At 41.9% G+C, this 26,045-nt stretch overlaps 1 protein-coding gene across 3 annotated transcripts in view; it reads left to right on the top strand.

The window, feature by feature from the left end:
- PAX5 (paired box 5) overlaps positions 1-26,045 on the top strand; it is a 383,086-nt gene that overhangs the window by 108,037 nt on the left and 249,004 nt on the right. For all 3 annotated transcript variants that reach the window (XM_073662499.1, XM_073662491.1, XM_073662510.1), the window contains exon 6: positions 24,242-24,417. In XM_073662499.1, the coding sequence (XP_073518600.1) occupies positions 24,242-24,417 (176 nt within the window). The remainder of the gene's footprint in view (positions 1-24,241; positions 24,418-26,045) is intronic.

Here is a 26,045-nt window from a genome sequence, read left to right as displayed (position 1 = left end):
TACTAGGTACAGCTTACTGCTGCCTTACTGGCAGGGTTCTTGTTGGGCTGCCTCTAGTTTTTATGGCATCTGTCTCCACTCCCCGAGAGAAGGCAATGAGCGGCTTCGCATTGATTGCCATTTCAGCCAACGGCGGGCTGGAGAGAGAGCGAGACCGTAATTAATGACTCTATTTGCTGGAGCACTGCTGAGAACAATTGTGTTTGTTATGGTTACAACGGATGCCAGCTTTTCTCAACAACTCCGGGGAGGTGTTCAGTGTAGAGCCCAGCAGTCAAAAACTGGGCAAAGGACCAGAGGATCCATGCTTTTAAAAAAAGTACATCAACAACAACAGTCATGGAGAAATATGATATAAAAAAGTATCTTTAACCCTGTGTGGGTACTTAGTATTTTGTAAACATTATAAAAATGTACATAAATTTCTGGTATTTGCAACATATAGTTAAAGGGACCCATTCCCTAAACTGATCCCCCCCCCTCCCCCTCCATCTCATACCTGGACACATGTCTTTTTTGATCCAAGTCATGGATCAAAAATTGCAAATTCAAGTCTATGGGTCTGTGAAAAACTCAATTGATGGCATCCTAGTGTTATCCATTTTTCACTGTTTGCCAAGAGAGGCTTTAGGGTTTTTTTTTGCCTATGAGAGAACACTGAAATCTGGCACACTGACCAAACACTGATGAAAATCTGATCCAGCAAACTAATGATAATTGGTCTGCTTTTTTTCACGTACAAGAAAAATAAGGACCAATAAATGCGGCCAAACACTAGGAAAAGATCATTATATTTGGTGATTTAGAAAAAGGCACCGGGTAAAAGTTTGTGCACCCCTGGTCAAAATTACTGTTATTGTGAACAGTTACGCAAGTTGAAGATTAAATGATCTCTATAAGGCCTAAAGTTAAAGATGGCACACCTCCTTTGTATTTTAGGCAAAAAATTACAAAAAGGAAAATGGGCTGATGCAAAAGTTTGGGCACCCTTGGAGATTTGTGTGCTCAGCTAACTTTGACCAAGGTTTCAGACCTTAATTAGCCTGTTAGGGTTATGGCTTGTTCACTATCATAAGGATGTAGTGATAATAAACCAGCAAAAGGTCAGTAACAAAACACCACCATATCAAGACCTGCAGCGAACACCAATATCTATTGTACAAAATAAGGAATAAATACTGTGCAAATTAGCAATATAAAAATTTGTAATATATATCACCTGAATATAGAAAAATATCTCTTAGGTAGGTGAACAAAGAAACTGCATGCATATCGCTGTCCCTGTTTCCTCATGGTTATGTGTGTATAGAAGGTTTGGCCTTATACAGTCATGGCCAAAAGTGTTGGCACCCTTGAAATTGTTTATGTTGTTTCAGGCATGATTTTCATATTGCCCACACCTGTTACTCGCCACAGGTGGGTTTGAACGAGCATCACATGATTGAATCAAAGGTGTTTACCCACAATTTTGGAAAGGTGCCAACAATTTTGTCCTGCCCATTTTTGGGGTTTTGTGTGAAAATATGTCCAATTTACCTTTTTTTCTCTGTTTTTTGTGCTGTTCCAATACACACAAATGAAATAAATATGTGTATAACAAAACATGTATAATTGCAATCATTTTCTGGGAGAAATACTTCATTTTCTGGAACAATTTCAATGGTTGCAACACTTTCGACCAGGACTGTAATAATGGGCATACTTTAGAGTTGGTGCAAATCGATTTACATTGCACGGTCCATCAGCCACTGGACAGGAGCACTGAGATCCACCTCTTATCTGACTGCAGCTCTTCTTTTAATTAGTTGGCCTGGCATAACATCATTGTAGCAGTGTGACTCACACATGACGTCTCACCAGGCTGGCTAATCAAAAGAAGAGCTGCGGATGCCAGCCGGAAGGAGGCAGGATCCTGTCCAGTGGCCACAGATCACTGATGTGGCTGATGGATTGGGTCCTGTGAATCGATTTACACTAACTCTAGTACACACATGATAATAATTTACACAATATTTAAGTCAGGTCAATGAGTAAATAATAATCTCCTGTTATTCTCACCCATTATAGATTGGTGTCATAGAGAATCGCACATGGGATCTGGGTCTTCAAGTAGTTACAGCGCTAGCGCTAGATTTCTTTCACATGAAGCGTTTCAAATAATTACAGCGCAATGTGGAAATGGATCTACACCGATTATTTGTAAATCATCAGTGTGTCAATTCTTTGTGAAGATATTCATTGTGGATTTAACCCTTTCAATAAATGGAGTAAAGTTCACAACAGAATCTGCACTGATTTTGTTCTATCACATGTACACATACATTTTGCATTGCATAGGGTGAAATCTTCAGAAAAATCCACACGTAACAAATGTGGACTTTTGGATACTGGTGCGGACTTGCTATGGAAAACCAGAGAAAATCTATTCTGTATACATTCAACCATGGGATATGTTCACGCATTGAGCATTTGCTGCAAATTTTTGAGAAAATCAACACTATAATACAGTATCGGCTAGAAGAGTCTTGAACAAATTTCATCTACACATTCTGATGGTTGTTCATATCTATCGGTCATATAGAAAAGGAGTCCTAATGTTGGCACCTTTATGGGTAGTACTGGATGTAAGACACTTATAGGGGAACTCTGTGGTTGTGTGCATTCTATTTTAAAGGAGCAATTCAAGCAAAACTGTTTCTATGTTATGCCTAGAGCATTACATGACTGGTATTCCCTCTTTGGTGCTCTTTGAACCCCTATATCATGTACTGCATATAGTGCCCTTTTGAACCTTACATTGGGTATAAAACAGTGCATCAGTTTTGCTAAGATTACTTCTTAAATGTGGTATTCCCGTATAAGACATCTATGGTACATCCAGAAGAAATACCATGAATGTCTGGATTGGAGCTCTAGAAAGCACAGAGAAAACAGCGAAACATACAGTATGTTGCCCATCCATATGGCTCTGTACCCTGCAGTTTGGTAAGGTGGTGCAACGCTCAACTGTTTCTGTAACTCTTGGAAACTCCAAAAAGGTACAGATGTGCAGTCACCTATTCACATATTCTTTGATTTGACAAATAGGGGAGCAGACAGAAATTCCATATAATTCAGGCATGTAGCATCTGATGTCTTTTTACAGAGAATAGTGGATGAGGATACTGCGAAAAAGCTGGTTGATGCAGCACAGCTGAAAGGATGTCTCAGGCGATGGTATCATCACAAGGCATTCTTTGTTTATATATAACGTCAATGTGTTTTGAGACTGCAGCAGTCTCTTCATCAGGACAGTTCAAATTCATATATTCATATAAATTGTCCCTACGAAGGGACTTGTGTAGTCTTGAGATGCATTGACTTTTATTATCAATACTGAATGCCTTTAGATGATCTTACACCGTCTCCAGAAACATCCTTTCTGCAGCGCCTCATCAACCACCTTCTTTTTCTAAAATATCCTCATCCACAATTGTTAAGCGGTCCTTATAGTTTAATTCAAGGCTGGCAAAAGTGTTGTCTTCTAAACACAGCCTCAAAAGGTGAGCAGATGCAACCCAGGAAATACTTGTAGCATTATATGGGTCCACAACCTCACCATATGGAGTTGCTTTCTAAGCTCTGTTTTTTCTTTTTCTTTTAGCTGATAAGGCTGGGTGCCCACGTAGCGTTTTTCAAGCGTTTATGCTGCGGAACTTCCGCAGCGTAAACGCTTGTTAAACGCTAGGTAATCCGCACCCCATGGTCCCCAAGGGGATTCCGCATGTTCTATGCACATGCTGCGGATTTTTCCGCAGCGTTTTGGCTATGTGCCCACGATGCAGAAATGAAGCAGAAAATTTCTGCAGCATTTCTGCATCTCCCTGGCAGAAAAAACGCATGCAGATTGTACATGCAGATTGTGCATGCGTTTTTCCTGCAGAATACATGCGGATCCACATGCGGATTCACATGCTTTTCCGCATGCAGATTGACAAGCGCTTTCCAGGTGATAGCATCACTTGGAAAGTGCTTGACAACTAGGTCACACTGTATAAATCCATGCAAACAGCATGGATTTATACAGTGTGAACCGTAAAAATTAAAACAAATAAAGCTATACTCACCCCGGAGGCCCCGGTGTGTGCAGCAGCGCTCGTTCCTGTCTGGTTCCCGGCTGCCGGCATATCGCGAGACAGAGCGGTGAAGGGCCTGCGGTCACATGACTGTGACGTCACCGCAGGTCCTCAAGCGATGCCGGCATTCAGAGAGAAGCCGCCGGACAGGTGAATATAACTTTATTTGTTATTTTATTCTTTTTTCACAGGTACAATGGTACCCAGGTCTGGAGGAGAGTCTCCTCTCCTCCAGAACTGGGTACCATCCGCACATAGAAACGCATAGAAGCCGCTTGTAGAAATGTACAGTCGCGGTTTCTATGCGTTTCAATGCAAGTCAATGGCGGGAGTTCCGCTGCGCTACCGCAAAATTAAATGACATGCTGCGGATTTTTGTACGCAGCATAAACACTGCGGAAAAATCCCCAGCATGTGCATAGAACATGCGGAATCCCCTTGGGGACCATGGGGTGCGGATTGCCTAGCGTTTAACAAGCGTTTACGCTGCGGAAATTCCGCAGCATAAACGCTTGAAAAACGCTACGTGGGCACCCAGCCTTATGCTGCGTACAAAAATCCGCAGCATGTCATTTAATTTTGCGGAAGCGCAGCGGAACTCCCGCCATTGACTTGCATTGAAACGCATAGAAACCGCGACTGTACATTTGTACAAGCGGCTTCTATGCGTCTCTATGTGCGGATGGTACCCAGTTCTGGAGGAGAGGAGACTCTCATCCAGACCTGGATACCATTGTACCTGTAAAAAAGAATAAAATAACAAATAAAGTTTATATTCACCTGTCCGGCGGCTTCTCTCTGAATGCTGGCATCGCTTGAGGACCTGCAGTGACGTCACAGTCATGTGACCGCAGGCCCTTCACCGCTCTGTCTCGCGATATGCCGGCAGCCGGGAACCAGACAGGAACGAGCGCTGCAGCACACGCCGGGGCATCGGGGGTGAGTATAGCTTTATTTGTTTTAATTTTTACGGTCACACTGTATAAATCCATGCCGTTTGCATGGATTTATACAGTGTGACCTAGTTGTCAAGCACTTTCCAAGTGATGCTATCGCCTGGAAAGCGCTTGTCAATCTGCATGCGGAAACGCATGTGAATCCGCATGTATTCTGCAGGGAAAAACGCATGCACAATCTGCATGCGTTTTTTCTGCCAGGGAGATGCAGAAATGCTGCAGAAATTTTCTGCTTCATTTCTGCATCGTGGGCACATAGCCTAAAAGTTTTTAGAGAAAAAACTTCATGATATTGTGTAGTATAAGGGTTGTGCTATCTTATATCCTTCTGTACATAACTCTGCCATGTGAAAGAGACCTTAAAGGGGTTGTCCAGCCTTAGGCTACAAGTCTGTAGTCACTTTATGTGACTGCAGACTTGTGAATGCTTACATCGCATGCACTGCATGTTTTGTGAATTTTGCAGAGCAGCGGGTGCATGACTGCAAGTATGTGATTTGCATACATGTGGTCATGTCCCTAAATGAAAGTGTACTGAGCAATGCCAGACACAGTCTAGTTGGAATGTGGCCAGGAGTATGCAAATCACATACTTGCGGTCACATGACCGCCCGCTCCCGGAAGCGGAGAATCCTCACAGTGTGCACAGTGCATGCGATGAGAGGATTCACAAGTCTGCAGTTACATAGGGTGACTGCAGACTTGTAGTCTAAGGCCAGACAACCCCTTTAAGACTGGGGCAACACAGCGACTCTGAACACACAGCATTACGACCGCAGTGTTGCACTGTGGCATTGCATCTAATGGTTGTCAAGAGATAGCGCTGAAAACCTGCGACCTGCAAATAATCCAAGATTGTTGGATTCTTGGTCACATTTATGAAGTCACATTTGACGTTGACGCTATTCGCTTCATAGGTGACAGCATGTGGAAGACAAATTGTGTGTATATTTTTAGCCGAACGACTTGTCTGAAAATTGCTGTATTGCCATACAAGTATGCAAGCAACATAGTAAGCACAAATGGAAAGTTATTTTAAATCGGGAACCAAGATAATCCTGATTATAATAAAGTAATACACTCATAATTAAATGTATAGGCATGTTATATCACATACAAATGATTCAATGACTACAGTGAACTACAGTTATATGAAAAAGTTTGGGCACCCCTATTAATCTTAAGCTTAATGTTTTCTTAAAATTGGTATTTTTGCAACAGCTATTTCAGTTTGATATATGTAATAACTGTTGGACACAGTAATGTTTCTGCCTTGAAATGAGGTTTATTGTACTAACAGAAAATGTGCAATCTGCATTCAAACAAAATTTGACAGGTGCATAAGTATGGGCACCCTTATCATTTTCTTGTTTTAAATACTCCTACCTACTTTTTACTGACTTACTAAAGCACTTTTTTCGGTTTTGTAACCTCATTGAGCTTTGAACTTCATAGCCAGGTGTATGCAATCATGAGAAAAGCTACTTAAAGTGGCCACTTGCAAGTTGTTCTCCTGTTTGAATCTCCTCTGAAGAGTGGCATCATGGGCTCCTCAAAACAACTGTCAAATGATCTGAAAACAAAGATTATTCAACATAGTTGTTCAGGGGAAGGATACAAAAAGCTGTCTCAGAGATTTAACCTGTCAGTTTCCACTGTGAGGAACATAGTAAGGAAATGGAAGAACACAGGGACAGTTCTTGTTAAGGCCAGAAGTGGCAGGCCAAGAAAAACATCAGAAAGGCAGAGAAGAAGAATGGTGAGATCAGTCAAGGACAATCCTCAGACCACCTCCAGAGAGCTGCAGCATCAACTTGCTGCAGATGGTGTCACTGTGCATCGGTCAACTATACAACGCACTTTGCACAAGGAGAAGCTGTATGGGAGAGTGATGCGAAAGAAGCTGTTTCTGCAAGCACGCCACAAACAGAGTCGGCTGAGGTATGCAAAAGCACATTTGGAGAAGCCAATTTCTTTTTGGAAGAAGGTCCTGTGGACTGATGATAATAAGATTGAGTTGTTTGGTCATACAAAAAGGCGTTATGCATGGCGGCAAAAAAACACAGCATTCCAAGAAAAACACTTGCTACCCACAGTAAAATTTGGTGGAGGTTCCATCATGCTTTGGGGCTGTGTGGCCAATGTCGGCACCGGGAATCTTGTTAAAGTTGAGGGACGCATGGATTCCACTCAGTATCAGTAGATTCTTGACAGTAATGTTCAAGAATTAGAGATAAAGTTGAAGTTACGCAGGGGATGGATCTTTCAGCAAGACAATGATCCAAAACACCGCTCCAAATCTACTCAGGCATTCATGCAGAGGAACAATTACAATGTTCTGGAATGGCCATCCCAGTCCCCAGACCTGAATATCATTGAACATCTGTGGGATCATTTGAAGAGGGCTGTCCATGCTCGGCGACCATCAAACTTAACTGAACTGGAATTGTTTTGTAAAGAGGAATGGTCAAAAATACCTTCATCCAGGATCCAGGAACTCATGAAAAGCTACAGGAAGCGACTAGAGGCTGTTATTTTTGCAAAAGGAGGATCTACTAAATATTAATGTCACTTTTCTGGTGAGGTGCCCATACTTATGCACCTGTCAAATTTTGTTTGAATGCAGATTGCACATTTTCTGTTAGTACAATAAACCTCATTTCAAGGCAGAAACATTACTGTGTCCAACAGTTATTACATATATCAAACTGAAATAGCTGTTGCAAAAACACCAATTTTTATAAAACATTAAGCTTAAGATTAATAGGGGTGCCCAAACTTTTCCATATAACTGTACTTAAAAATATTACATATATTGTAACAAGTATCACTGCATATTAAAATAGCACAAAATAAAGATATAAAGATCAAAAGTGAAGCACAAAATGTGATATAATTAATTAGATTTTTTTTTGCAATTTTTCTGCTTAATATTGGGTTCAGATATGCATGGGTAGGCAACCACTCCTGACACACAGACAGTGATCTGTGTACATCTTTTAGGTGTGGAGCTGGTCCTTGTATATAGAACAGGTCAAGCCAAGAAAAGAAGAAGCAATAAAGCAGTGAAATGGTACTATCACCAAAACATGATTGATCAATTGAATTCTATCAGAGACACTGGGCAGTGAGATTAACTCAGGCCTGATAGGTTCAATGAGTTAAAGCAAGGTGTTCATTTCAGCTTCATTTCACCAGTCTTTGCTTGTGAAATTGGTCAATCAATAGAGGTTGAAGATCATATATATATATTGTTGACCATCTTATGGAGAATACAATCTAGTACAGTCTGCTGCTGGCTCCGGCTGCTTTCAATGGATAATAGAGAATGAACTGAAACTCTATCAGCGGCTTTGAAATGCTGCGATATCACTTCAAAATGAAAAGTATTTTTGGATCTTTGATGATATATCTTGTATTTTTTTTCTCTTCCCTCGGTTCTCCTTTCTTTGATCTGCAACAAATCGCACTGATCTCAGAGAAACAAAGTAATTTATTTTGAAAATATTTGTGCGATTGCAACAAACATATTAGTTTTATATTGGAATTTGAAGGGTTTTAACTGTTTCACTGGGCTATTGGTCTACTTCTAAATCTATAGTCCTGGTATTGTAAAATTTTAGAAGGAATCTTAAAAACATTTATATGAGGATTTTGGCAGAAGTTTTAAAGCAATAAAGAATATATTAGCATAAATATTTAGAATTTTATTTACAAACAATTTCAGCAATTCGTTTCTTTGGCTTTTCAATGTAATAACTTTAATATACTTCATTTGTCAACTAAAAAAGTGAATGCAAATTGTTATCTATATCTATCTATCCATATATCTATCTATCTATCTATCCATCTATCTATATATCCATCTATCTATCTTTCTATATCTATCTATCTATCTATCTATCTATCTATCTATCTATTGATCTCTTGATCTCTCTCTCTGTTCTTTTAATAACAAACAGATTGTAAAGTACCATCCAGTGTTTTTAGGCAAAGCTCAATGTTCTCAAATAATCATTAATTTAATAATTTTTCAGAATATTTTTGCAAATCTTCAACTATATGTGTCACTGACAGAATACTGGAGGGGAGATATGTTTCACTGAGGCTGTTAGCTTCAGTGATGGGAAACATGGAAGTTTTCACCTGCATAGTAGGTGCAGAGAGGGTTAAGCAGCCATGTTTAAAAGGGCATGTTTTATAGGTGAATGGCTGAGTGCGGGCGGGAGGCCATCCACCATATCTCCTCCCCAGGGAGAGGTCTGGGCTTTAAATAGCTAGACTTGGAACTCAGGTGTGGTTCAGTATCTGGAGGCCAGCTCCAGTGTTTGTTTTTGCTAATCTGAACTGTGTGGTTTTTGATAAATCCTGAGTGGCCGGACCCTGGCCGGTGCAAGGACTTTGCTGGACATTTTCATATTTTGTTTTGCCACTATGCCAGATGGGTCATGTTTATTTTTATGAACTGTACATTGGTTTGTGCCACTTAATAAACCAACTGAAAATTTAAAGAGACAGTGTTCCATGTTTACCTCCATATGCAGCCGAGTGAGCAGATCTACCACAACATATATTGAGAAGGAATGGACAGAATTATTAAATACATCAACTAATCTATGTGGTATTTGATGACAAATTTCACACATCAATATTTTGGTCAGTCTTTTGCACCTGTGTTTGGAAACCCAAACTAAGAGTGGGTAGAAAATGCAGAAAAGGAACAAATCTTCCCATGATACCTTTTTGTGTAGGTTCCACTCCTGGTTTTGGCTTACATATAGTAATGCAAAACACTGGCCAAAATACTGGCACGTGAAAGTGGCCCAAGAGTGCATTTGTGTTTTTAAAAATTCAACATTACAATTTCCTGGATTACCTGCATTCTAGAGTCTGCAACATTAGGGAAAATTGTACCAGTGTTTATTATTCTAATTGGAGGTATTTGCTAATATTATTATTATTATTACACCTACTACATATTGGGATAGGATCTTGGAAATGGGAATACCCCTTTAACTGACGTTTCTGACAACCTGTTATTGTGGCTTTTATTATTCATGCACTGTGATGTCACTGTGACATTATTGTGTTTATTATTTCTGTTTGTGATGTGTAGCAGTATCCTTGTATAATGAAAATCTGTGACATCACTATTATTTCTGTTTGTTAATTTATTTTTATGTCATCTTTTTATGATCACTGTGTATTAATTATTACATTCCTGTGTTGTTTATTTATGTTTTGGAATACCATTATCTGATGATAGGATTCTTTAAAAATCTTCTAGACTTATTTTTGTACTGTACAACAATGTGTATATCATTAATGGTGTAAGTATATGAGGTTTAGGTGAACCTGGAAACTGCAACTTGAAATAGTTTAGTGATTTCTCTACCAATTAAGAGGATACCAGTGTTTGTATGATTACTGGTATGATTAGATTGTTACGGATCCGAGTGGTGGAACCTCTGTGCTTCGGTGCAAGGAGGGACCAGAGGGGCGTGACTAAGTGCCTACTCGGCCTGACCAAGTTCGCACGGTGGCTCAATCGACTCCGTGAACCAGGGAGGGACCGAGCAGGGGGACCAGGTGCCACTCTGGGACCAACCTTGTGTGAGAGCAGGTGACTCCCACAGCTCAGATGGCAGGAACTGACCGGTACAGCGGATGAGCACGGCAGGAAGGCTGACGGGTGGTCCGGGTAGATAAGCAGGCTGGTTCGGCAGATAGCCAGACGGGTGCTCCAGGTAGGCAGGCTGGCGGGCACTACAGGTAACAGACAGGTGCTTCCAGGTAAGCAGGCTGGTGGGCACGGCAGGTAACTGGCAGGTGCTTCCAGGTAAGCAGGCTGGCGGGCAGAACTATAGACAGGCTGGCGGGCTGGACTGTAGACAGACTGGCGAGCAGGACTGACAGGCAGCGGGATCTGAGGGCTGAAGCAAGTGTTAGCACACAGAACAACAACCTTGTACAGGCACCTCCATTTTGGAGGAGGTGCCTTATATAGGAGAAGTCCTCCGGCCATTGGCCAGCGACTCTTTAGGACGGCGCGTGCAGCCCCTTTAAGAAGGAGGGAGCGCGCGCGCCCTAAGCACAGTGCCCGGGAAGCTGCTCGCGGTGCGCACCACAGCATCAGGGAAGCGGAAGGACGCCGGACCTGGACCGCGGCGGTGAGGGGAACGGCGTCTCTGCCCGGCAGGAGGCAGAGATGCCGATGCTACAGTACCCCCCCCTTTACGCCCCCTCTTCTTCAGGCCTGCAAGAAATTTCTTAAGAAGATGAGGGGCATGTATGTTCTCCCTGGGTTTCCAAGACCTCTCCTCAGGGCCAAACCCCTTCCAATCCACAAGAAAGAAAGTCTTTCCTCTTACCCTCTTGGTGGCCAAAATGTTTTCTACCTCAAAGACGTCCTCAGCAGAGACTGGAGCTGGAGCAGTACCTGGATCATTAGAGAAAGAATTAAGGACAACAGGTTTGAGGAGGGATATATGAAAGGAGTTGGGAATCCGTAAGGTGACCGGGAGTTTCAGCTTGTAAGCCACGGGATTGATTTGGTTCAGAACCTCGAACGAACCGATGAACTGTGGACCCAACTTATAGGAAAGTATCTTGAGATGAACATATTTGGAAGAAAGCCAGACCTTGTCTCCCGGACGGAAATGAGGCGGATCCAGGCATCTCTTATCAGCATGTTTCTTCATCCGCTCAGAGGACTGAAGAAGTGCAGATCTAGTGTCTTCCCAAATAGCTGAAAATTCGCTGACCAGAGACTCTGCGGCAGGATTGTCCACTGAATAGGAGACGGGAAACGGAATCCGGGGGGTTGACCGTAGACCACAAAGAACGGGGATTTGGAAGAGGACTCGCTTTCATGGTTATTATAGGAGAACTCGGCCCAGGGCAGGAGCTCAATCCAATCGTTATGGTGAGGGTTGACAAAGTGCCGAAGAAAGCAGGTAAGAACCTGGTTGATACGTTCCATTTGACCATTGGACTGAGGATGATAAGAAAAGGAGAAATCCAAGGAGACATCCAGCAGTTTACACGTAGCTCTCCAGAAGCGCGAAGTGAACTGAACCCCGCGATCAGACACAATGTGGAGGGGTAGGCCGTTGAGACTAAAAATGTGATGAATGAAGTCCTTAGCCAGCACAGATGAAGACAGAAGACCAGGCAGAGGGATGAAGTGGGCCATTATAGAAAAGCGGTTGGCGACCACCCAACTAACAGTACAACCGGCAGAAACAGGGAGATCCGTAATGAAGTCCATTGCAATGTGTTGCCACGGAGCGGAAGGCATGGGAAGAGGAAGAAGACAGCCGGATGGAAGGTGCCTGGGAACCTTGTTACGGGCACAGGAAGAACAAGCCGCGACGAAGTCCGCAACATCCTTGCGCAGGGGAGGCCACCAGTAATGTCGGGCGATGAGCAAAAAGGTCTTCCTCTGGCCAGCATGACCGGCTAGTTTGGATGAATGGCCCCAGAGTAGAACCTTCTTATGATCCGGAACCGCTACAAAGGTCTTACCGGGTGGAAGATGAGACAGGTCAAACGGGGCCACAGTCATTACTTTGGAGGGGTCGATGATATGTAGAGGTTCTTCCTCTTGGTCGGAAGACAGGAATGAGCGGGATAAAGTATCAGCTTTAATGTTCTTGTCTGCCGGGTGGTAATGCAGAGTGAAGCAGAATTGGACAAAGAAAAGAGACCACCTGGCCTGGCGCGGATTTAATCTTTGGGCGTTCTGCAAATAAGCAAGGTTTTTGTGGTCAGTGTAGATGACCACCGGGTGCAGAGCCCCTTCCAGCAAGTAGCACCACTCCTCCAGCGCTAATTTGATGGCCAGCAGCTCACAATCTCCTATGGAGTAATTGCGCTTAGACGAGAAAAAGAGCTTGGAGAAGAAGCCGCAGGTTACCATTCTCCCGAATGAGGACTTCTGGGTGAGCACCACTCCGGCTCCAGAGGAGGATGCATCAACCTCCAGGAAGAACTGCTTGTTGCAATCTGGACGGTGTAACACAGGGGCGGAAGAGAAGGCTTGTTTCAGGGAGACGAAGGCTTTCTCCGCTTCGGAAGTCCATTCCCTGGGATTTGTTCCTTTACGGGTGAGCGTGGAGATGGGAGCAGTCCGGGAGGAGAAATGAGGAATGAAGAGGCGGTAATAATTTGCGAAGCCCAGGAATTGCTAAATCGCCTTCAACCCCTCCAGACGGGGCTACTTTAAGACTACAGAGACCTTCTCGGGATCCATCCGCAGACCAGTCTCGGAGATAATATAGCCCAGGAACAGTAGAGAGGTCTGCTCAAAGAGGCATTTCTCGAACTTAGCATATAGGCGATTCTGCCGGAGCCTTAGCAGAACCTGACGAACATCCCTCCGGTGTGAGGGCAGATCTGGAGAGAAGACCAAGATATCGTCCAGGTATACCACTACGCAAGAATACAGAAGATCACGGAAGATGTCGTTAACCAGCTCCTGGAAGACGGCCGGAGCATTACCGATACCAAAAGGCATCACGTGGTACTCGTAGTGACCATCCCGGGTGTTGAATGCTGTCTTCCACTCGTCTTCCTGGTGGATCCGGATCAAATTATATGCCCCACGAAGAAAGAGCTTAGTGAAGATCTTCACGCCTTTAAGGCTGTCGAACAGCTCCGAGATGAGAGGCAGGGATGCTTAGTTTTGATTGTAATCTGGTTAAGACCCCTGTAATCGATACAGGGACGTAGGGAGCCGTCTTTCTTCTTGACAAAGAAGAATCCTGCACCAGCCGGAGAGGTGGATTTCTGGATAAATCCCCTAGCAAGATTCTCCTCTATGTACTCAGACATGGCCCGGGTCTCAGCCAGCGACAAGGGGTAGATACACCCGCGGGGAGGAGAAGTGCCAGGTACCAGGTTGATGGGGCAATCATACGGCCTATGAGGTGGTAGTGTCTCCGCTTCCTTTTTGTCATAGACGTCCGCATAGGACCAGTAGGGTGCCGGCAGACCAGGTAGATAAGCCGGAGTTGATGGGGGTCGAGCTGGACGAACTGGAACCAGACAGGACTCATGGCATTCCTGACTCCAATGGAGCACTTCACCAGATCTCCAATTCAGGACGGGCTCATGTCTTTGTAACCAGGGTAGACCAAGCAAGAGGGAGTGAGAGAGACCGGACAGCACATGAAAGGAGATCTTAACCGAGTGCAGCATTCCCACCTGAAGGGTTACAGGCTCTGTGACGAGTAAGATGGTCTCCGGAAGAAGCCCCCCATCCACCGAGGCAACCGCCAACGGTTCACCCAGGTGTACAGTAGGAATCTGATACCGCTCCACAACTGCCTGTTGAATGAGATTCCCAGCGGCTCCAGAATCCAGATGGGCAATCTCGAAGAAGCGGGTCTCACCACTGGAAATAGAAACAGACAGTCAAGGACGGAGAGGATTTACTCTTGCCTAGGACGACCTCTCCGCGCGGTCCTAGACACTGGTGTTTCCCAGCCTCCCCGGGCAGGAACGGATCAGATGCTCTTTACTGCCACAGTAGAAGCAGCTCCCCTCGGGTCGGCGCGTCTCCTGGCGAGACTTGACCATCCTGGTTTGGTCAATTTGCATGGGCTCAGGCGAACATGCCCGGGGAATTGCTGGTTGCGAGGCTGGCCTTTGGAATACAGGAGCAAGACACGGAAATCTTCTCTCCCGGGTAGTCTCCTTAGCACGTTCCAGAAAACGGATGTCAATCCGGGTAGCTAATAACACCAGGTCGTCCAGGGTGGAAGGGATGTCACGACCGGCTAGCTCATCCTTGATCCGTCCGGAACAACCCTCCTACAAGGTGAACACCAGAGCCTCATTGTTCCAGGCAAGATCAGATGCGAGGGTTTGGAAATGTATGGCATACTGGCCCAAGGAGAGACTCCCTTGGCGGAGACGGAGAAGTGAAGAGGCAGTAGAAGATTTTCGTCCGGGCTCATCGAAGACCTTCCGGAAGGCAGCGAGAAAAGAAGGAAGATCGGACACCAGAGGATCCCCTCTTTTCCACAGAGGGTTTAGCCATGCCAATGCCTCCCCGGTGAGGTGGGACATGATGAACGCCACCTTGTCCCGGTCGGAGGAGAACTGATGTGCCAGGAGTTCAAAGTGCATCGTGCATTGATTTAAGAAACCCCGACATAAGACGGGGTCACCACCAAAACGTGGAGGCGCTCGGCTAGAGATGGACACAGATGGGGTGGACAGCGTGTCCAGGCGGGAGTTGACAGTCCGCAGACAGGACAGCAGGATAGTCTCCTATTGGGATCTCTGACGTGAGACCTCCTGGTACAGGTCAGAGAGTGAAGGAACCTGGGGGCCACCGGGTTCCATGGGTTGTGCAAACTGTTACGGATCCGGGTTGTGGAACCTCTGTGCTTCAGTGCAAGGAGGGACCGGAGGGGCGTGACTAAGTGCCTACTCAGCCTGACCAAGGTCGCACGGCGGCTCAATAGACTCCATGAACCAAGGAGGGACCGAGCAGGGGGACCAGGTGCCACTATGGGACCGACCTTGTGTGAGAGCAGGTGACTCCCACAGGTCAGATGGCAGGAACTGACCCGTACAGCGGATGAGCACGGCAGGAAGGCTGACGGGTGGTCCAGGTAGATACGCAGGCTGGTTCGGCAGATAGCCAGACGGGTGCTCTGGGTAGGCGAGCTGGCGAGCATGACAAGTAACTGGCAGGTGCTCCAGGAAGGCAGGCTGGCGGGCACTGCAGGTAACAGACAGGTGCTTCCAAGTAAGCAGGCTGGCGGGCACGGCAGGTAACTGGCAGGTGCTTCCAGGTAAGCAGGCTGGCGGGCAGAACTATAGACAGGCTGGCGGGCTGGACTGTAGACAGACTGGCGAGCAGGACTGACAGGCAGCGGGACCTGAGGGCTGAAGCAAGTGTTAGCACACAGAACAACAACCTTGCACAGGCACCTCCATTTTGGAGGAGGTGCCTTATATAGGAGAAGTCCTCCGGCCATTGGCCGGGAAATCTTTAGGATGGTGCGCGGCCCCTTTAAGAGGGAGGGAGCGCGCGCGCCCTAAGCACAGTGTCCAGGAAGCTGCGTGCGGTGCGCGCCACAGCAGCAGGGGAGCGGGAAGACACCGGACCTGGACCGGGGCGGTGAGGGGAAGGTTGTCTCTGCCCGGCAGGAGGCAGAGGCACCGATGCTGCATAGATGTGAGCTTGGCTAAGTGTAGAAGACAAGAGAGGGATGTCATAATTTACATGGACCTGGCTGTTGGGATTTACTCTGAACAGCATTGACCAGCAAGCAATGTACTGTAATACATGCAAGCTGCAGAAACAAAAGTGTTAAGAATGAATGATTAAAGAGGTTGTCCACTATTTTAGCATTGATGGCCTATCTTTAGGATGGGTCATCAATGTCTGATCGGTCGGGGTCCGATACCTGGCACCCCCGCCGATCAGTTTTTATAGGTGTTGGCGGCAGCGGCCAGAAGTACTCATTTGCGGAGATTCTCTATCTTCTGGTAGTGGCCGTTGCAGGGTACTGCACATCCACCTCCTATTCAAATCAATAGGAAGCGGATGTGTAGCACCCTGCTGTGGCCATTATCAGAAGACAGCCAGGAGCTGATCGGTGGAGGTGTCGGATCTTGGACCCCAAACGATCAGACATTGATGACCTATCCTATGGATCGGTCTTCAATGCTAAAGTAGTGGACAACCTCTTTAATCCCAAAGATGTGTCTTATTTTTATGATTCATGCAATGCAATAAAAATAGATGCAAAGGTATTCATTGTATTCAATTGTATTTCAAATTGACAGACTTTGCTTTGGCAATCACTAATCAGACTTTTCTAGGGTACGGGACCTGCTAATGCAGAATTTGTACAACTTGGTGATATCACTATTGGTGAAAAGTCGGCTTTTTGGTCTACGCTTTGCCCAATACCTTATGTAAATCACCTTTGTTATATAAGGTGATGTCTGTAGTTAGAAATAAGAAATTTTGAAGTAATGATGAAAACTGCACAATATTTATTTATTTTTATTATCCTAATTATGTGCATAGGGATAAATGGAGTATAAGGTACTGTATAATAAAGTAATACAAAAGCAAAGTAAGATTGACTATGAATCTACACATTTTCCAATAATAAGGGAGTTGTTGCTTTATTTTGTGTTTATTTCATGCTTAAAAGGACACTTTATAACTTTAAAAGTAAGTTGGAACTGTACAATACACGTTTACCAGTGCAAACAAGTCTTCTTTTGTGCCAGATGTCCTTTTGTTTGTAAGAAATCATGAAAAATACACATTAACTGCTATGTAATTATTACTGTGATGGAACATGATCTTACAAGATCTCAGGACACAGTTAAAGCAAATTACTACTATTAAATTGGACCTCATTCCAAAATACCCTTTTTGCTCTTTGCAATAATTCATTTCTTTTTTTTAAGGTTCTAAACGGCATAGGTAGCATCCATCTTAATTAGTCGGCACATTCCTGTGAAGTAAAGCAATTATCTGAGGCTCAAAGTAATATAGTTGGAGACTATTGGTATTAGAGTCTTTCAACATGTGATGTGTCCTTAGGATGATTTAATGTTCATATGTATGTTGTAGTGAGTTAATAGTGTGTAAAATACTGATTTAAACCTAATAGTACAGAAAGTCATTTCTTGGAATAGCCACCAAAATACATAGAAACAAAAAAAAGCAATAAAACCGACATCTACTGTTTTAATATTTGGAATTTAAAGGCTTTTTAAATGTAACAATTTGTTTGCAGTCTTAGTAAAACAATACATAGAAACAGACACAGTTTCTCCTATTTGTACATATGACTTTAGATCCTTGAATTGCTCCCATATAAACTTTAGTGGGGATATTTGTAAGTATTGGTGCAATGTAGGAACTAACTAGAAAAAATATTGGAAACCTTTATAGACATTTTCCAAGTTAAGCAAAAATGTGGCCAACGGTGGGACATGATGTGGGATACCAATAGATACAATAGTCACCGGTTCAGTTCCCTGTTGCTTCAGCATTGCCTCTCTGGTCTTCACCACTGGGCTCTGTTTACTTGGCTGCAGCAGTGATGACAAACCTCAGCGCTTTACAGTATCAGTGATTGGCTGTTGCTCTATCGTGTAGTATATGGCACATTACCACTGCAGCCCAGTAAGCAGAGACCAATGGGGAGTATGGGAAGCGCAATATGGAGCAATGGTGCAATGCACTTGTGAGTAGACATTTTTCTATTTTTTTACAACATTCACTGTCTTTGGGCACATTGTTTTTTTACTTGGAAAACCTATTTTAAAGGGTTGGTCTGGTACCTAAAATGTCCTTTCTAAATATCTATCTTTACACCTTAATCACTTTTGTAATGAGCTTTATTATACAATACTTCTCCCTCTCCTGATAATCCCCAAATGTATTTTTTTTTTACTGTACACCCTGTGAAATTTCATTTGAGAGGAGTCTCAAACAGGATGTGACAGGAGGCTGGGGCTGCACTCGCTTCACTGCAGCATCTATCAGTCCTCCTTGAACAGGACGTCATCAGGAGGCAGCGCTGCAGTTACTTACTACAGTTTCTTGCATTGCTGCCCTCTGAAGATGTCCTGGATCCATGGTCATGGTATTGGTAGGGTATTGTATAATAACGCTAATTACAAAAGTTATTAGGGTGTAAAGATAGATATTTAGAAAGGACATTTTAGGTACCGGACCACCCCTTTAATTAATGAATTGCACTTAGCTTTGCTGTAAAGTTATGTCCTCTCTGACACTTTAATATTTATCAGAAATAGTGGCATTGGTGCTTCATAAATAATATTTTTGGTCAATAATGAAGACTGGTGTCAATACATTGATACATTTTTGTTTTGTTCCATTTCATCTAAAATGGAATTTGTAGCAAACCTGCAATTTCTTTTTATCAAACTATGTGTAGTCTGATCCTGTAGCCATAATCTCTTCCATCGGTCCCCTACTTCTTACTAATATTTTAACTGTACGTCAATAAGAAGTATGTAATAGATGTAAGAGAGTATGATTGCGGGATCAGACTATACAAGGTTTTTGGATGGGCACCATTTCAGCTGGAGAGGACATGATGGGTAGGCTCATTACTTCTCACGATATCAGGGAGGGGGCAGGTGCTGTGACAATGACCACAGCCTCTGCCCCCTGCTCTGATGACGCTTTATTTTAGTATCCCAGGATGCAATGGGAATACTCATGCGAATTGTCATCAGACAGGAAGTAGATGAAAAAAATACTAAAGTAGTTAGTTTAGTTAGGGAATTTTTTAAGCAAGTATATTAGAAAATAGCTTAGATTATGGGACTAAATAGATAGGAAAAATTACTTGCCTTTGGACCACCCCTTTAACCAGTTAGGATCATGTTCGCTGTGGCAACAATTGTAAACTCAGCTATACAGTACATGAAGCTAATATGGCAGCACTTGACCTATTTCACAGTTTCGCTAATTATTCTTATACTGTAGGTGTCTCATTTTTCAAAAATGCCCAAGGTCACTTGTGACCTGGAGAATAATTTAAGTTACATGACTGAGATTTTACCATAGCTTTCATGGATTTCCCATCACTATGTAGCAATAGCCAAAATCTGCCCACATAAAAGTCAGGATTAAAATGAACATTTTGGTGCAAATTTTTTGATTTGTGCCAATTGTTGTATTATCTGCATGCTCGGCAACAGACAGCAGAAACAGATGCTGTGTTATTACAGTGATACCTCTATCAGTAGCTGTATTACTACGCACGTAGTGCACAATCCACCGAGGAAAGTACTAATTACAAAGGTAATTCCACTAATTACACATTATCTGTAGTGCTTTAGATTGTCTTATTGTAGTTCTATAGGCTCAATAACTCGAGTTCTACTAAGGTGTGGATAATTCCCATTTGGCACCTAATTATATTATATGGTGAACTGTTCTATATCCTTATAAATCATATATAAATTGTGGATATTAGATCTGTTACCTAAAAACAGACCTACATTTAAAATGTGATACACCGGTCTGCATAATCGCCAGTTTGTAACCATATTGAATTCTTGTTGGATGAACACCATACAGTCATAGAGAAAATACCCTATAATCAGTCACAACACTGAAAAAAAGCTTGAATGTATTCAACAACTAACAGATAAAGTATTAGAGCTTTACTTGCTGGATTGTTACAAAGCTATGGCATCATTCAATGTATTGTCTATCATGTTTGATCAATTTAATGCTATGTAATACATTTATGAGGTGTTCAATGTATTTCGATGAAGCCTACAACTGTATCTACAACTGCATCTGAATACTTAAGGAGTATGTAAACCTTTAGAGAGGATATGTCTTTTGCTCAAATTGAGTTAAAATACCTTGAAATAATCTTTTAGCCTCTCCTATTCTGCTATTCTTTTCCATTTTGCACTCACATATATTTCTTCTGGAGCGCACTGTATGAAAACTATCCTGTGCAGTCCAACTGGGCATTTCCTCTGAGTCTTCTCTGGGGCGTGCATATTCACCCCGCGCTCCCAAATACTGCCAATCACAGCTCAGGAGCTGATCGAGCAGAAATTTCACATAATGAGCTAAAAAAAAAACGTGAATATTTCTGCGATGGAGCAACAAAGGGCAAATCATGAAAGAGCTGCAAAATCAGGGAAGCTCAGGGATTTTTACAAGGTATTTAACTCAGTTTGTTTTGAGCAAATGACAGGTTCTCTTTAATACTATTTTAACATATGTGTGCCCTTATAATGGCAATCATATTTGTGGGGGGTCTGGGTCTTGAGACCTCCACCTGATGCTCAGAAAACCCTCCAAGCAGTTCAGATGTGAGCAGCCACAAAAGTGGCATAAACGCCTTGAAAAGTGGTGTTTTCTTGCCACTTTGGATCAGCTTCACCAAAATAGGTGGAGATGGGGAGGAACTGGGGTGAGAAGGTTCAGAGAACTTGAGTCTGAGGGTTTTCTGAGCAATAGGTGGGGTCTCAGGATCCGGTCCACCTTCAAACTGCTTGCAATTTAAAGTGCACACATATATTAAAAATGGTATGAAATCATTACTTACTCTATAATGTTAGTAATTTTAAATGTGCATTTAATTAATACATTTTTGCTGTAGCAATTTCAATAGACATATCTAAATGAATTACTTGTCTCTAGTTCCAGAGTACATCATGGCTTGTGTTCATTTGGCTTAGGCCACGGCCCCATTATCAGTATTTGGTCAGTACTCGGTCAGTATTTTTTTTCAGGAGTGGGAGCCAAAACCAGGTGAGGAACAATCAGAGAAAAGGTATAATAGAAACAAGTCACCAATTCTGCATTTATCACCCACTCCTGGTTTTGGCTCCCACTCCTGAGAAAAAATACTGACCGAATACTGATAGTGGGGCCGTGGCCATAGGCCCATTTTACCAATGTGATGTAGAAATTAAAATAACATATCTTAGCATAACGTCCTCTGTGCATATCCCAGGGAACTATATAAAATTTTTTTTGGGGGGGGGGCTTCTGAAAACCTGAAAACATCTGCATATATGTTTTAAAAATGAAAATAATTACAGTAGCATGAACACCAAAGACAGGTCCATCAGTTCAATTGTGTAAAATTGAAATTTGTAAATACATGTGGCATATTTTTTCTACACTGCACATTATTATTATTATTATTATTATTAATACACTGTACAATCATAAAATGGCATCTTTTATACTGGCTGATTGCTCCTCTGATTGGCTGCGTTACAGCCATGTGATATGATAGCTGCAGGGCATTAAGGGGTATCCCACCTGGCAGCGAAGAGAGTCATTAGCCCATTGGCTAATGCCTCATTGGTGTGTAAAATGGTACCGGGCATTTTTTTTTGCGATCCTCATGAATCAAATTGCACAGTTCAGGAGATTCCACCCAGAGTTGATCCCCACTGATTGGTCCGCTCATTTCTATACAGCTTATTTTTTCATCTTTGCATTTTAAAAGCCGTAACTTTTTAACATTTTTCTATCAATGTAGTTCTTTGAGTTGTTTTTTTGGGATCAGTTGTATTCTTTAATAGGGTTCCTATAATGTGGTTCCTATAATGTATAATATTCGAAGAGTGAAGGTAGTTTTACGTTATGGCAATACAAAATATGTTTCTTTATATATTTTTATTTTTAAAGAGGAAAAGGGGGGTGATTCAAATATTTAGCATTTTGTTCTATACATTTTTAAATCTACTTTTTAGTCCCCTTTGGGGACCTGCACCTGCGATTGTAAGAAAAGTTCAGTAATTCTGCCACTGTTTTAATTTTCATTTTTACAGCATTTGTTATGCAGTATAAACAATAACTTTTTGTGCAGGTTAATGCAATTACATCAAAACAAATTTGTATAGTTTTCTTTTCTACTTTTGCACTTGGGTCATATATAGACAGCACAAGGTCTCTGTGCAGGAACAGAATAAGGACCCCGTGCTTTATAATATCTTATTATTAAGAGCATTTTTCTGTATCTCTGTTCCCTATCAACATCAGCTGAATCCCTTACATGCTCCTTAACCTCCTGGGTCCTTGTGCTGCTACACGGGTCGCCCACATGGTATATTAGCCCCTGTTTAAAATATGTATTTTTTTACCAAATACCGTAATTTGTTTTGTGTTGCTCCATTTCAAGAGCCATAACGTTATTGCTTTTCCATCTATCTATAGATTTGTTTAATATCTTGTTGATTTCTGCAGGACAACTTATAGTTTTCATTTCTCACTTTTGAGGTACATATGACATTTAAATCACCTTTTATTATATTTTTGGAAGTCAAGATAAACAAAGAACAGCAACTTTGGCATTGTCTTTTTTCCCCCCTAAATTACGGTTTTAACTGTGGGAAATTATTGTGCGTTTTATTGTATTGGGTATTATGGATGCAGTGATACAAGTGATGTATTTTTTAATAAAGGACTTTTCTGTAGATGGTGATATTTATATATTTAAGAGGGTTTTCACAAAATATCAAGTTATTCCCTATCCATTGCATAGGGCATAACTTGCTGATCGCTGGGGGTCTGACTGCTGGGACCTTGAATGATTCTGAGAACAAGGCTTTGCAGAGTCCCTTATTGAATAGAGGGAAGGTACACATGCCCAGTCTTCTCTTCATGTATTCTTAATGAGACTGCGGAAAACAACCAAGTGCTGTGCTCAACTTTGTCCAGCAGTACCATAAACGATGAATGGAGTGAGAGCATGCACATCTCTGCTTCATTCAAGTCTGGGCTTGGAAAAATTTCTGTTCTCTAGGTTCAAGAGCCACTTTCTTGTTGTTTTGGAGCACTGCTCGTGGATTTCCAGTGGATGGACTCTCAGTGATTGGCAATTTATGCTCTATCCTATGGATAATGGATAACTTGTGGATTTTCAAGAACTCCTTTAAAGGAAATTTGTCAGTAAGATCAACCCCCCAAACATCACATATGAGCTTGCAGGCATTTGAACGCTAACTACATAAACCTTTTATATCTTCTATCTGTTGCTGCCTTCCTGAGAAATCAGCATTTTATGTAATATGCAAATGAAGCATTAACTGCTATGAGTGTGACAGAGCACTTCCTGAGCCTCTGCCTGCTGAGGTAGTTTCCGATTAATAGCTCACTGTTTGTGTGACATCCGGTACCAGGCAAGGAAATCAGATAGTAAGCTATCAAAGCTACCAATCAAGAAAAAGAAGCTGATTTCTCAGGAATACAGTAATGGGTAGAAGATATGAGTCATTTGATTTAGCTTTCAAAGACCTGCGTTCCCATATAGGCATTTTTTTAGGGTGGGGTGGAAGTGGGGGTGGTAGAGGGAGTTGTTGTGTTGATCTTACTGATCGATTCCCTTTAAGAGCCTGACCAGGAATAAGTAATGGTCCAACTGCATTATAGGAGCTCAGTTAAAATGTTGGTCTTTCCACAACTAGCATAACTGTGAATAGTAATACAGCTGTGTACCATAACTATAAAACTCTGTAACTATTAAATTGCAATTACAAATAACTGTAAAATAGTAAACATACAATTTAAAGATTAGCATGGAGACTTAACTACTAAGCAATATGTATATTATTTCTGAACTTTAATGGTATTCTTCTTGGTATTAAAAATCATCATTCTTGTTGTAGGAATTCAGGAATCTCCTATACCAAATGGCCATTCGCTTCCAGGAAGAGACTTTCTCCGAAAACAAATGCGAGGGGACCTCTTTACTCAACAACAGCTAGAAGTGTTGGATCGAGTATTTGAGAGGCAACATTACACTGATATTTTTACAACTAGTGAACCCATTAAACCAGAACAGGTATTATATCAACTTTAATAATACTTTCTATATTCTTTTCTGTTTTTTTCGTCAAGTGTGACCCTATGATAATTGATAAACTCTAGAAATGACAAAGTTGGAAAATAATACCATATATTTTTTTATTTATTTTTGCATTTTTTTTTAGTACGTAATTAATATATTTAGAAGATTGGTGATAATTGGTAAATGTATGTTGCCGCAAAAACACTACAAGAGACAAGTAACAAATGTTCATCTTTGCATTTTCATTATTTCTTTCTCTTCTTCAAGAGCCATAACTTTTTGTTAATTTTTCTGTTGTCATAACCATATGAGAGCTTGTTTTTTGTTTGACGAGTTGTTGTTTTGAAGGATATCAATCATTTTAGTGAAATGAATGTACTGGAATGTTCTGCAAATTGGGAAAAAAAACAAATGAGGTGAAATGGTGATAAAAATGTAATGGTTGCCATTTTTTTTTAAGTTTTCTTTTTACGGTGTTCATCGTACATTAGAAATTACCAGGCAAAATGATTTTCCAGGTCAGTACAATTATGGCTATACCAAACATGCATATTTTTTTATTTAAGTGGTATAAAAATGATCATAAATTTGTAAAAAAAAAAAAAAAAAAAAATTGGTTAGTGTTGCCATTTTCAGTAACACCTAAATGTCAGACTTTCTTACACATCATTGAACCTGTGTGAGGTTTTGTCTTTTGTATGGGGAGGGGATGTTTTTATTTTTACCATTTGGAGGTATAAAGAAAAACTGCTTTTTATTGCATTCCAAAGAAATGGAAAATCTTCAAATCTGGAAGTTTGATTTTTTTTTCACTTTAAGGAGATTATCATCTGGTTAATAAACTTCATATTTTAATAGACAGAAGTTTTACGTTATGGCAATACAAAATATGTTTCTTTTTATATTTTTATTTTTAAAGAGGAAAAGGGGGGTGATTCAAATTTTTAGCATTTTGTTCTATACATTTTTAAATTCACTTTTTAGTTCCCTTTGGGGACCTGCACCTGCGATTGTTTGATCACTTGTTTTATGCACTGGAATACACAATTTTGCAGTGCTTGGAGAACATGACATTCTCCTATGTAGCCCAGTTTCAGACCACAGAAAAACCACAAAGGCAGCCAAGAGGGCCTTCACCAGGCCTCCAGTTCCATGACATCCCATTGGTAACACATGATCGCATTGCAAGGGCCATTGGGAGCTTGCAGTACAAGCTTGCACTGGCAATTAGTCAAATTAAATGATGCTGTCAGAGATTGACTGTGTGGCCCAATAACTAACATTTTAGAAATTATATTGTGTCCAAAGGTAAGGTAAAGGTGCATGATGTAAGAAGAACGATTTCTCGAGATGGTTACGCATTGTGTTTTTTTTAAAAAAAAATCTGGAACCTATTCACGCTTCAACCAGATTAAATAATACATCTACGTTTTCTAGTTATACCGTAGTTGTTTTTCTTCTACATTGTTCTGCTATCTAGTACAGATTGTCTTCACAGTTTGGCCTTCATTATTGCTCTCCACAGAACAACCACACACATCTGAATAATGTATTACAGCCATTCTATTTAACTGTTTCCCAAATCCACTGTTTTTGCAGTTCTCTGTTCAAGCAAAATGGAG

The sequence above is a fragment of the Phyllobates terribilis genome, unplaced genomic scaffold (genome assembly GCF_046119375.1).
Source record: "Phyllobates terribilis strain yellow unplaced genomic scaffold, ASM4611937v1 Scaffold_1__5_contigs__length_1240528914, whole genome shotgun sequence".
NCBI lineage: Eukaryota > Metazoa > Chordata > Amphibia > Anura > Dendrobatidae > Phyllobates > Phyllobates terribilis.
This window is presented reverse-complemented; position numbering and strand designations above follow the sequence as displayed.